At 38.9% G+C, this 14,374-nt stretch overlaps 1 protein-coding gene across 2 annotated transcripts in view; it reads right to left on the bottom strand.

The window, feature by feature from the left end:
• The window catches only part of adamts17 (ADAM metallopeptidase with thrombospondin type 1 motif, 17), an 82,347-nt gene that overhangs the window by 65,550 nt on the left and 2,423 nt on the right, over positions 1–14,374 (bottom strand). For both annotated transcript variants that reach the window (XM_061875608.1, XM_061875604.1), the window contains exon 3: positions 652–826. In XM_061875608.1, coding sequence (XP_061731592.1) covers positions 652–826 — 175 coding nt within the window. The remainder of the gene's footprint in view (positions 1–651; positions 827–14,374) is intronic.

Here is a 14,374-nt window from a genome sequence, read left to right as displayed (position 1 = left end):
TTAACTCATTCTCTTTCTATGCCACATCAATGTGGAATGCACTCCCAACAGGTATAAAAGTAAGTGCATCTCTATATCCCTTCAAAAGCGCTCTAAAACAACACCTCCAGGCAATTTCAACACTTTACTAATACCCTCCTCCATTCACATCCCATCTCCCCGGATTATAAACAACTCAAATGTACTTCTAATGTATATACTTGTTCTTATGCTATGTGAACTCACTATGTTCTCTGCTGGCTGTACATATCCTACTAAATAAGACCTACACTGTTTCAATGTCCACATTTCTCTGTTGATGCAATTGTTGATGACTGAAGTTCTGATATCAACCAAAGCTCCTCATCCCACCCCCCGGATTGTAAATAATGTAAATATTTCAATGTATATACTATGATGATTAACTTGTGTGATGACTGTATTATGCTGATAGTATATATTTGTACCATGAATTGATTAACGTGGACTTAAACAAGTTGAAAAACGTATTGGGGTGTTACCATTTAGTGGTCAATTGTACGGAATATGTACTGTACTGTGCAATCTACTAATAAAAGTATCAATCAATCAATCAAAACATACCATAGCAACACTGACAACAGCATCGAGCGCTCTGATTGGATGTTTCGTGTCGTTTCTAGCGTTGCTCACCTGGTGCGGTGCCGCAGCGTCCGGACCTCTTGGCGTGCCGAGTTGACGCGTTCTGGACTGGGCGGCGCCGTCGCATCAGCTGATGTTTGAGACCCGAAAAAGACTCCGATGAACTTTTGGGGACCCCCAGGGGGCGGATGAAGAGGACGTCCTGTCCCATGTGGACCAGGCCTGTCTGCAGCGAAACACAAGTGTACAGTGGTTATTGAATGCATCAAACACGCTAATGCTAACTGTATTATACTGTGATACATTCAGGGACACTCGGTAAATGCAAGTCTCCAGACTATGACTGGGCGATATATCAATATATTCGATATGCCTCTGTGCGATATAGAAAATGACTATATCGTGATATTTGTGTATACGTTCTCACGCAGTTGCTTTCAGCTGCTGGCATTTCACTACAAGCTCTTCTCACTCATTCTTGTCTCTGCTTCTCACAGAGACTAAAACAAGCGGACCTTCTTACATACGTCACATACGTATACGCCCTCGCGGAGCAAAGAGGTAGCAGCATGGGTAACGTTAGCTGTGGTGCGAGTGGTAATACGAGAGAAAGAAGGTGCGAATCTGGTAACAAATGAAGGAAGAATTAATTCCTAAGAAAAACAGCAGGGGGTACATCGTCTGGCCGTGGTTTGGCTTCAAGCGGGAAGATGTCGAACAGACAACCGTAATTTGTCAAGTACGCGGCAAAAGCGTTGCTACACAAAGGAAGCAGCACTGCTGACATGTAGCGTCATTTGAAAAGTCACCTGCTAGGGAATAAAGAATGCTTGAAACTCCACATGTCAACATGTCTGTTCGGTGCCACACCAACAAAATGCAGAGGCAACTATTTCCAGATCAACACCGTATGAAAAAAATAGTCAACAACTGAAGTAGATAACATCCGCAGGAACCTACCACTATTATGCAGCTCATTTTTATTTGACAGTTATTGAAATATCTTGTGCACAAAAGTGGACTTTATTTTTTTTAAACTATTGTAGTGGTCTTCTGTACAAAAAGTGCACTTAAATTTAGTGTTGTTTTGATATGTCATCTTAGTGACATCATGCACAAAAGTGCACTCATAGCTTGTTTTAAAACGCCTCTGACAATCTTGCACTTTCTGTTTGGAAATGACATGAATGTTTGTGCCACTGCTTAATAACTGTTTAATAAATACACTTTTGGTCAATTGACTTAGTTGTGATTTCCCTCTCTGCGTAAAAGTTTAAAATGAGCATATATTAATGCAGTATGAATAAGAATGTTTTAATGTAGACACATAGAATTATCATACTGCTGTGATTACATGCATCAGGTGTCACAAAGTTATAAAAATGGCAACTTTCTATGAGGAGTTTTATTGTACATCTACAAACAGGCTCATTGGTGTGTCTAGTGCACAGGTGTCAAAATCAAAGCCCGAGGGCCAGATCTGGACCTCCCTATCATTTTATATTGCCCGCCAGAGCCTGGAAATAATGTGTCAATAAAATACCTTATATTTTCTTTCTATACTTTCTTATTTTCTTACTAACGGTATTAGGTTTTTTTCCAATTTGACAGGGAAATAAAATAGTGTCTAATATTGCAACAAATATATTATCTAACTCTGTTGGTCAAAATCCGAATAAATTCTTCAATATCTGCTTAACTTATGGTTTCGAAGCAAGTTATCCATCAAATTGTACACTATAAAAATTACCAATAGATTTTACTGTAAAATGTAGTGAATTTTTTTTACAGCATATTACTGTAAGTTGAAAAAAAAATGACCAATGTTTGTTTTTTACAGTAAAATTCTGTCGACTGAGCTGTCAGGTTTTTTTTTTTTTAAATCCACAGTTGATGATTTTATGGTAGCACATTTTATTATGGTAAAAAACTGTCAGCTGAGTTGCCCAAAAAAATAAACAGCGGTACTGTATTTATATTGGTTGTAAAAGTAATAATAATAAAAAAACAAACACCATATATTTTACCGCAAAAGTCTGGAAACTAAGCTGACAGTTTTTTTTTCTGAAAAAAAAGTGGTCAAATCCACAGATTTGTTTTACTCTTTAAGAAAAAAAAAATAAACATTTTAAATTCATAGGCAAATTCTTTAATTATTGACTATTACAAGCGGACCTGCATTGACAGTGTGGCCCTCAATGAAAAGAAGTTTGACACCCCTGGTCTAGTGGGACAGTACAAAGTTAAGTCGGAGAAAATGCAGTCCTTTATAAAATTATTTTATGCTTCTCTCCGGCCCGGTAGCAAATGCTTCACGGACCGATACCGGTCTCCGGACCGGTGGTTGGGGACCACTGTCATAGATAACAATATTTTTTTAATGTCAACACACAAAATATGCACTTTTCTCCACAAAAAAAAAAACATTTTTAAAAGTGACATTTTTGATGTGAAGTCTTCAATAGGTCAATAAATCATAACAAGATTGATTTTCATTCCATCCATCCATCCATCATCTTCCGCTTATCCGAGGTCGGGTCGCGGGGGCAACAGCCTAAGCAGGGAAGCCCAGACTTCCCTCTCCCCAGCCACTTCGTCCAGCTCTTCCCGGGGGATCCCGAGGCGTTCCCAGGCCAGCCGGGAGACATAGTCTTCCCAACGTGTCCTGGGTCTTCCCCGTGGCCTCCTACCGGTTGGACGTGCCCTAAACACCTCCCTAGGGAGGCGATCGGGTGGCATCCTGACCAGATGCCCGAACCACCTCATCTGGCTCCTCTCGATGTGGAGGAGCAGCGGCTTTACTTTGAGTTCCTCCCGGATGGCAGAGCTTCTCACCCTATCTCTAAGGGAGAGCCCCGCCACCCGGCGGAGGAAACTCATTTGGGCCGCTTGTACCCGTGATCTTATCCTTTCGGTCATGACCCAAAGCTCATGACCATAGGTGAGGATGGGAACGTAGATCGACCGGTAAATTGAGAGCTTTGCCTTCCGGCTCAGCTCCTTCTTCACCACAACGGATCGATACAACGTCCGCATTACTGAAGACGCCGCACCGATCCGCCTGTCGATCTCACCATCCACTCTTCCCCCACTCGTGAACAAGACTCCTAGGTACTTGAACTCCTCCACTTGGGGCAGGGTCTCCTCCCCAACTCGGAGATGGCACTCCACCCTTTTCCGGGCGAGAACCATGGACTCGGACTTGATTTTCATTCACTATTATTTTTTGAGTAATTTACGGAGCTCCTTAAGGGACATGGATGTTTTGCGAGATCTCGGAAAAAGAGGACCGCAAGATCACAGTACGATGAAAAAGCCCCCTCGCCCTGAGTATTCTTTTCGGATGTCTCTCACTTATGTCAAAGCCACGTCTACGTGCAAGAACGGATTTGATGTCTTTATATGTTAGGCCAATACTAAAATAAAAAAAACAATTAACTTCTCCCACAGTTGATGGGTAGGCTCCTTCCTCGCTTTGTCAGTTTCATTTCCCGTTCACCATCGCTGTTGTCAGGCTTGCCCCTGACAGTTTGGTTGTGTTTTGGTTTTTCCTCTGTGTGTGTAGTATTTCCTCTCAGCGCTCTTGTTTTGGTTCTGTTTCCTGTTTGTCTCCATGAGTGCTGTGTGGCCTCAGCTGTGGCTGAATGGCACCTGGCCACACCTGGTGTCAATCAGCCAGGTGGTATTTTAACCTGCCTTCCCATCCGGTCTGTGCTGGATTATTGTCGTTCCTACCTGTCGTGTCGATGTGAGTGTAGCTGCATGCGGTGGTGGTAAGCTATATTCTGTAGCTGTTTGTAGCTTACTGTCTTTTTGATCCTAGTTCCTGTTTGCTGGATCCCTGTTCCCTGTTTCCAGTTTGTCCTCCTAGTTTCTGGTTTGTGTTTTTTGTCTTTATAATCATGGACGTTAAATTGTTTTCCCGCACAATACCTGCCGCCTTCTCTGCAACTTGGGGTTCGTCACCAACACTTCTGATTCACTTACATAGGAAAAAAACCTTTTGCGAGATCTCGCAAATAATTTTTTCCCTCCATGTCTCTTTAGGGCAGTATTTTCAACCTTTTTTGAGCCGAGGCATGTTTTTTGAGTTGAAAAAATCCGGAGGCACACCACCAGCAGAAATCATTCAATTGACAGTAAAAAGTTGTCGCAATTGTTGGATGTGACTCTAAAGCATAACCAAGCATGCATCAATATAGCTCTTGTCTTAAAGTAGGTGTACTGTCACCACCTGTCACATCACGCCGTGACTTTATTATTCGATTTTTGCTGTCTCCCTGTGTGTAGTGTTTAAGTTCTTGTTTTGCGCTCCTATTTTGGTGGCTTTTTCTCTTTTTTTGGTACTTCCCTGTAGCAGTTTCATGTGTTCCTTTGACCGCTATTTCCCGCATCTACTTTGTTTTAGCAATCAAGAATATTTCAGTTGTTTTTATCCGTCTTTGTGGGGACATTGTTGATTGTCATGTCTTGTTCGGATGTACATTGTGGACGCCGTCTTTGCTCCACAGTAAGTCTTTGCTGTCGTCCAGCATTCTGTTTTTGTTTACTTTGTAGCCAGTTCGGTTTTAGTTTCGTTCTGCATAGCCTTCCCTAAGCTTCAATGGCAACCAAACAATTACACAAGGCGACTCGGTAAAGAACCTGGGTATTATCTTCGGCCCAACTCTCTCCTTTGAGGCACACATCAAGTGCATTAGCGACACTGAGATCATTATTCATCTGTTCGTCTCGATTACTGTAACATCATTTTCGGGTCTCCCCATGTCTAGCATTAAAAGATTACAGTTGGTACAAAATGCGGCTGCTAGACCTTTGACAAGAAGAAGAACAAGAAAGTTTGATCATATTACGCCTGTACTGTATATACCTTTATATACATATATACATACATATATACCTGTACTGTATATACCTTTATATACATATATACATACATATATACCTGTACTGGCTCACCTGCACTGGCTTCCCTCGCACTTAAGATGTGACTTTAAGGTTTTACTACTTACGTATAAAATACTACACGGTCTAGCTCCAGCCTATCTTACCGTTTGTATTGTACCATATGTCCCGGCAAGAAATCTGCGTTCAAAGGACTCCGGCTTATTAGTGATTCCTAAAGCCCAAAACAAGTCTGCGGGCTATAGAGCGTTTTCTATTCGGGCTCCAGTACTCTGGAATGCCCTCCCGGTAACAGTTAGAGATGCTACCTCAGTAGAAGCATTTAAGTCCCATCTTAAAACTCATTTGTATACTCTAGCCTTCAAATAGACTTCCTTTTTAGACCACAATATTATGCTAGACCAACGCAACACCCATTGCACCGGTCACCCTGGGGGGGTGCAATCTGCGTTCCTCTCCAAGGTTTCTCATTGTCATCCCACTGGGTTGAGTTTTTCCTTGCCCTGATGTGGGATCTGAACCGAAGATGTCGTTGTGGCTTGTGCAGCCTTTTGAGACACTTGTGATTTAGGGCTACATAAATAAACATTCATTGATAGAATGCCTTTTCTAAGGGGCACTCACCTTTTGTTTATTTTTGGTTTAAGCATTAGATACCTTTTTACCTGCACACTGCCTACTGCTGTTTCCGACATCTACAAAGCAATTAGCTACCAGTTGCCACCCACTAATATGGAAGAGTATTACACGGTGACTCTGCCCAGCTCTAGACAGCACAGACACTTCACAACAACACATCATTTGCAGACTATAATTACTGCTTTGCAAAAAATATTTTTAACCCAAATAGTGAAGTAAATTATATTTATGTAGCTTTTTTTTTCTGGTGACTCAAAGCACTTTATATAGTGAAACCCAATATCTAAGTTACATTTAAACCAGTGTGGGTGGCACTGGGAGCTGGTGGGTAACGTGTCTTGCCCAAGGACACAACGGCAGTGACTAGGACAGCGGGGATTGAACCTGGAACCCTCAAGTTGCTGGCACGGCCATTCTACCAACCGAGCTCTACCGGTTGTTGATTTCAATTCAGCACAAGGAGAAGGCGAGGACACTCACAGGCATACAGATGCATTAACTTTGACAGCCCTAAAAGAATACAACTTGGTTAAAATATTTTACGTGTGTATAATTACTTTTGGAACACATTAAAGCAGTGGTTCTCAAACGGGGGTCTGTGTACCCTTGGGGTACTTGAAGGTATGCCAAGGGGTACGTGAGATTTTTTTCAAATATTCTAAAAATAGCAACAATTGAAAAATCCTTTACAAATATATTTATATATTTATACTTCAATACTTCAACAAAATATGAATGTAAGTTCATAAACTGTGAAAAGAAATGCAACAATGCAATATTCAGTGTTAACAGCTCGATTTTTTTATGGACGTGTTCTATAAATATTGATGTTCTTTTTTTGTAAAGAAATGTTTAGAATTAAGTTCATGAATCCAGGTGGATCTCTATTACAATTCCCAAAGATAACACTTTAAGTTGATGATTACTTCTTTTATTTATAATTAAATCACTTGTTTATTTTTCAACAAGTTTTTAGTTATTTTTATATCTTTTTTTCCAAATAGTTCAAGAAAGACCACTACAAATGAGCCATATTTTGCACTGTTATACAATTTAATAAATCATAAACTGATGACATAGTGCTGTATTTGACTTCAAAAATGCTTAGGGGGGTACTTGAATTAAAAAAAACGTTCACAGGGGGTACATCACTAAAAAAAGGTTGAGAACCACTGCGTTAAACAATACTACAATAATAACAAAAACTGTGATCATTTTGGTCACAATAACCTATTTTAGCCATTTTATAAGCTATACCGCCCCCATAAAAAAAAAAAGATGAAAATTAGATACGGCACACCGGACTGTATCTTACGGCACAGCGGTTGAAAAACCATGCTTTAGGGTCTCCATAGTAACTAGAGCAGGGGTGTCAAACACACGGCCCGCCAACAGGTTTTATCCGGCCCACCTGATGACTTTGCCAAGTATTAAAATGAGTTGCATTATCACACGGCCGTTGGATTAAAGAGGTTCTTTACAATTTAAAATTGGAAAAACTTAGATTTTCACTAAATGGCTCTGCTCAAGTGTTTGAAAATTCATGGAGTCCTTTCTTACTGCATGTCAACTCTCTTGGCTTATGTCCAGACGCAGATGAGGAATAATCTCCCTTTTATTTAGTATTAGTATTATTTATTTTATTTTTTTTCTCCCTTTCTCTCTCTTTCTGTTTTTGGTCTTGTATGGGTGTATGTGTGAATGTGTGTGTCTTTGTCGTCTTACTTGTTGTTTGTGCCATGTGTCCCTGGTTGGTTCGACCTGAGTGGGGTTTTAGGGGTAAAGGTATGAAGAATTCACAGACTTTAAAATTGTACTGTTTCGACTTGCACCTTTTTTCTGTATATGTGAAAAAGTCAATAAAAAAAAAGTTGGATTAAAATGAGTTGCATTTTTTTTTTTTTTAATGAAAGAAACTGCTGTTCTGAATGTGTCCACTGGATGTCACAATAGCAATTCTGTTAGGACCAGCAAGAGGTATAAAGTAAAGCGCGGAAACTTAAAACCTGCCGTTTTGTGTCTTCCGCTTCAAACACATTGTTATTTGGCACCTTTACTCCCCAATAATGTCTTTGTGTGGGTTTTAAGAATAGACCAGTGATTTTCAACCAGTGTGCCGTGAGAGATCGTCAGGTGTGCCGTGGGTAATTATGTAATATCTCCTAATTAACCATTGTCAGGGGGCCTGCTGTAATAAAGTGCGGCAGATAATGTAATACTCTTCTATTTCAGTAGGTGGCAGCAGAGGGCGAGTAAATACAGTGTAGTTAGCGCTGCGTGACACGTGACACGTGACAGTGTGGGATCACAGCAGGAGGAGGCGAGCAGGTGACAGTGATGGAGAAGTTTTTGAGAAAGGAAACTGTAAATACTCATTGAACTGAAAAAAGATCGGGGTATAAAGGTAAACTATGCTGATCTTCCTTTGGACAGTTTTTGGTTATCTGTTGCCAAGTAGTTCAGCATTCTGGCCAACAAAGCCATTTTGACATTGCTCCCATTTTCTATGTGAGCTGAGCTTCTCAAGCTTGACTGCGATAAAAACTAAAAACAGAGAAAGACCAAGAGCTGTTGAGGAAGCGCTTTGTGTGTGTCTTTCTACCATTTCTGCCAGGATATCCATTTTGTGTTCATCCAAACAGACCCAGGTTTCACACTAGGTGGGTATAAATACATTTAGAAATGATATTATTAACTATATGCATGATATACTGTGTTGGAGTGTCATTTTGGTTGGTGGTGTGCCGCAGGATTTTGGAAATGTGAAAAGTGTGCGCGGCTCAAAAAAGGTTGAAAATCACTGGAATAGACGGCAGTATCTTGTGTACTCAGGTAATCAACTTTTGCCTTGAAAATCATTTTTGGTCTTGAAAATCAACTTTTACCTTGAAAATCATTTTTGGTCTTGAAAATCAACTTTTACCTTGAAAATCATTTTTTGTCTTGAAAATCAACTTTTACCTTGAAAATCATTTTTGGTCTTGAAAATCAACTTTTACCTTGAAAATCATTTTTTGTCTTGAAAATCAACTTTTACCTTGAAAATAATTTTTTGTCTTGAAAATCAACTTTTACCTTGAAAATCAATTTTCGTCTTGAAAATCAACTTTTACCTTGAAAATCATTTTGTCTTGAAAATCAACTTTTACCTTGAAAATCAATTTTCGTATTGAAAATCAACTTTTACCTTGAAAATCATTTTTTGTCTTGAAAATCAACTTTTACCTTGAAAATCATTTTTTGTCTTGAAAATCAACTTTTACCTTGAAAATCATTTTTTGTCTTGAAAATCAACTTTTACCTTGAAAATCAATTTTCGTCTTGAAAATCAACTTTTACCTTGAAAATCATTTTTTGTCTTGAAAATCAACTTTTACCTTGAAAATCAATTTTCGTCTTGAAAATCAACTTTACCTTGAAAATCATTTTTTGTCTTGAAAATCAACTTTTACCTTGAAAATCATTTTTTGTCTTGAAAATCAACTTTTACCTTGAAAATCATTTTTGGTCTTGAAAATCAACTTTTACCTTGAAAATCATTTTTGGTCTTGAAAATCAACTTTTACCTTGAAAATCATTTTTTGTCTTGAAAATCAACTTTTACCTTGAAAATCATTTTTGGTCTTGAAAATCAACTTTTACCTTGAAAATCATTTTTTGTCTTGAAAATCAACTTTTACCTTGAAAATCATTTTTTGTCTTGAAAATCAACTTTTACCTTGAAAATCAATTTTCGTCTTGAAAATCAACTTTTACCTTGAAAATCAATTTTCGTATTGAAAATCAACTTTTACCTTGAAAATCATTTTTTGTCTTGAAAATCAACTTTTACCTTGAAAATCATTTTTTGTCTTGAAAATCAACTTTTACCTTGAAAATCATTTTTTGTCTTGAAAATCAACTTTTACCTTGAAAATCAATTTTCGTCTTGAAAATCAACTTTTACCTTGAAAATCATTTTTTGTCTTGAAAATCAACTTTTACCTTGAAAATCAATTTTCGTCTTGAAAATCAACTTTACCTTGAAAATCATTTTTTGTCTTGAAAATCAACTTTTACCTTGAAAATCAATTTTCGTCTTGAAAATCAACTTTTACCTTGAAAATCATTTTTTGTCTTGAAAATCAACTTTTACCTTGAAAATCATTTTTTGTCTTGAAAATCAACTTTTACCTTGAAAATCAATTTTCGTCTTGAAAATCAACTTTTACCTTGAAAATCATTTTTTGTCTTGAAAATCAACTTTTACCTTGAAAATCAATTTTCGTCTTGAAAATCAACTTTACCTTGAAAATCATTTTTTGTCTTGAAAATCAACTTTTACCTTGAAAATAATTTTTTGTCTTGAAAATCAACTTTTACCTTGAAAATCATTTTTTGTCTTGAAAATCAACTTTTACCTTGAAAATCATTTTTTGTCTTGAAAATCAACTTTTACCTTGAAAATCATTTTTTGTCTTGAAAATCAACTTTTACCTTGAAAATCATTTTTTGTCTTGAAAATCAACTTTTACCTTGAAAATCAATTTTCGTCTTGAAAATCAACTTTTACCTTGAAAATCATTTTTTGTCTTGAAAATCAACTTTTACCTTGAAAATCAATTTTCGTCTTGAAAATCAACTTTACCTTGAAAATCATTTTTTGTCTTGAAAATCAACTTTTGCCTTGAAAATCAATTTTCGTCTTGAAAATCAACTTTTACCTTGAAAATCATTTTTTGTCTTGAAAATCAACTTTTACCTTGAAAATCATTTTTTGTCTTGAAAATCAACTTTTACCTTGAAAATCATTTTTTGTCTTGAAAATCAACTTTTACCTTGAAAATCATTTTTTGTCTTGAAAATCAACTTTTACCATTCATTGCAAGATGCCTCGTTGTCGTCCTTTTTCCACAATAATAACATTAATAATAATAATAGATAGATAAAACTCTTTTCCATACACCCAAAATGCTTCGGAATATCAGAGCCGTTACAGGCGGCACATGGACCAAACCGGTGAAATAAGGTGTCCACCAAGGGGTTCTAGGATTATTGCCAAGACAGGCGCCAACTGAGGTATGAAAATATAGTGAGAAAACTTAACCCTTTTGAATAGTTTTACCTCCGATTCTCATGGTTTGTTGAGTTAACTGTGGATTGATACGTGGACATGGCAAAGGAGGTGTTTGATACCTCGAAGAGTTTACATGTTGTGTTTATTTGTTCAATCCCAAAAAAGACTGCGATTTTAAGTGTAATCCTGTCTTTGTAGATAAACTGAGACCACGTCTAAACTCATTGTGTTTTTGAAACTGCACCAATTTCCTCAGAATTTTCAACAAACTTGAAGTGTTTTTTCCAGAGGATTATTTGTGATTTGTACGTTTTCACAATGTGCTTGTTCTGTTTTTGGCCAAAGTAACACAAAGTAAACAACCTGGAGTTGTCTTTATTTTGAAGTTATCTTCGTTGTAAGCACAATACCAATGGGCGCAATTTAATGTCGAATCAAAGTCAAATCAAATCAAATCAAATGTTTATTGGATTCATCACTATACAGTGTACATCCACAACTAAACTACTGACTAATCTACTACCACAACTTGGCTTACTATTTATAAAATATAATAATGTAGGGTTACCTGGAACTTGAAATAGGCCACCCGGCCTGAATCCACACTTCCCTCGCCAAACACCTCCATTTCCCAACCCTCACGCTTGGATAAATAGGCCTTGATGCCATCTACGCAGTGTTGGGAGACTGTTTTGCTGTTACATCCCGTCCAAATTTGCAAAGTGCGCGAGATTGGTGAAATGCTTACAACATCACACCATTCCGGCCCACTTGGGAATGGATTTTCTTTTATGCGGCCCCTGAGCTAAAATGAGTTTGACACCTCTGAACTAGAGTTTTAAAGGCCTACTGAGACCCACTACTACCCACCAGGCAGTCTGATAGTTTATACATCAAAGATGAAATATTAACATTGCAACACATGCCAATACGGCCTTTTTAGTTTACTAAATTGCAATTTTAAATTTCCCGGGACTTTTTTCTTGAAAACGTCGTGTAATGATGACGTGTACGCTTGACGTCACGGTCTGTTATGAATATGAGCGCTGCACACACACACACAGCTAAAAGTCGTCTGCTTTAACGGCATAACTACACAGTATTTTGGAACTCTGTGTTGCTGAATCTTTTGCAATTTGTTGAACGGGCGGCATGGCGTAGTGGGTAGAGCGGCCGTGCCAGAAACCTGAGGGTTGCAGGTTCGCTTCCCACCTATTAACATCAAATCGCTGCCGTTGTGTCTTTGGGCAGGACACTTCAACCTTGCCCCCGGTGCCGCTCACACCGGTGAATGAATGATAGGTGGTGGTCGGAGGGGCCGTAGGCGCAAACTGGCAGCCACGCTTCCGTCAGTCTACCCCAGGGCAGCTGTGGCTACAGATGTAGCTTACCACCACCATCGTGTGAATGAATGATGAGTTCCCACTTCTCTGTGAGCGCTTTGAGTATCTAACAATAGAAAAGCGCAATATCAATCTAATCCATTATTATTATTATAATTAATATTGGAGAAGTCAAAGTAGAAAGACGGAGTTGGGAAGATTTAGCCACACAAACACAGGGTGATTCCTTGTTTAAAATTCACGGAGGTGAAACTTTAGTATGGATCACAGCGGACATGGATCCCGACTACATGTCAACCAGCAGGTTTCGCTGAGAAAACTGTGGTTAAAAAGTCGCTTCTTACCGGATATCAGCTGAGCTTGTGTCGTCCATACAGCTGCCGTCGACTTGGACGTACACCCCTCCGACTATCAGGTACTGTTAAACTCACTTGGACGTACACTTCCGACTATCAGGTACAGTTAAACTCACTTGGACGTACACTTCCGACTATCAGGTACAGTTAAACTCACTTGGACGTACACTTCCGACTATCAGGTACAGTTAAACTCACTTGGACGTACACTTCCGACTATCAGGTACACTTAAACTCACTTGGACGTACACTTCCGACTATCAGGTACAGTTAAACTCACTTGGACGTACACTTCCGACTATCAGGTACACTTAAACTCACTTGGACGTACACTTCCGACTATCAGGTACAGTTAAACTCACTTGGACGTACACTTCCGACTATCAGGTACAGTTAAACTCACTTGGACGTACACTTCCGACTATCAGGTACAGTTAAACTCACTTGGACGTACACTTCCGACTATCAGGTACACTTAAACTCACTTGGACGTACACTTCCGACTATCAGGTACAGTTAAACTCACTTGGACGTACACTTCCGACTATCAGGTACACTTAAACTCACTTGGACGTACACTTCCGACTATCAGGTACAGTTAAACTCACTTGGACGTACACTTCCGACTATCAGGTACAGTTAAACTCACTTGGACGTACACTTCCGACTATCAGGTACAGTTAAACTCACTTGGACGTACACTTCCGACTATCAGGTACACTTAAACTCACTTGGACGTACACTTCCGACTATCAGGTACAGTTAAACTCACTTGGACGTACACTTCCGACTATCAGGTACAGTTAAACTCACTTGGACGTACACTTCCGACTATCAGGTACAGTTAAACTCACTTGGACGTACACTTCCGACTATCAGGTACAGTTAAACTCACTTGGACGTACACTTCCGACTATCAGGTACACTTAAACTCACTTGGACGTACACTTCCGACTATCAGGTACAGTTAAACTCACTTGGACGTACACTTCCGACTATCAGGTACACTTAAACTCACTTGGACGTACACTTCCGACTATCAGGTACAGTTAAACTCACTTGGACGTACACTTCCGACTATCAGGTACAGTTAAACTCACTTGGACGTACACTTCCGACTATCAGGTACAGTTAAACTCACTTGGACGTACACTTCCGACTATCAGGTACACTTAAACTCACTTGGACGTACACTTCCGACTATCAGGTACAGTTAAACTCACTTGGACGTACACTTCCGACTATCAGGTACACTTAAACTCACTTGGACGTACACTTCCGACTATCAGGTACAGTTAAACTCACTTGGACGTACACTTCCGACTATCAGGTACAGTTAAACTCACTTGGACGTACACTTCCGACTATCAGGTACAGTTAAACTCACTTGGACGTACACTTCCGACTATCAGGTACACTTAAACTCACTTGGACGTACACTTCCGACTATCAGGTACAGTTAAACTCACTTGGAC

Source organism: Nerophis ophidion, linkage group LG02, assembly GCF_033978795.1.
Source record: "Nerophis ophidion isolate RoL-2023_Sa linkage group LG02, RoL_Noph_v1.0, whole genome shotgun sequence".
Classification (NCBI taxonomy): domain Eukaryota; kingdom Metazoa; phylum Chordata; class Actinopteri; order Syngnathiformes; family Syngnathidae; genus Nerophis; species Nerophis ophidion.
This window is presented reverse-complemented; position numbering and strand designations above follow the sequence as displayed.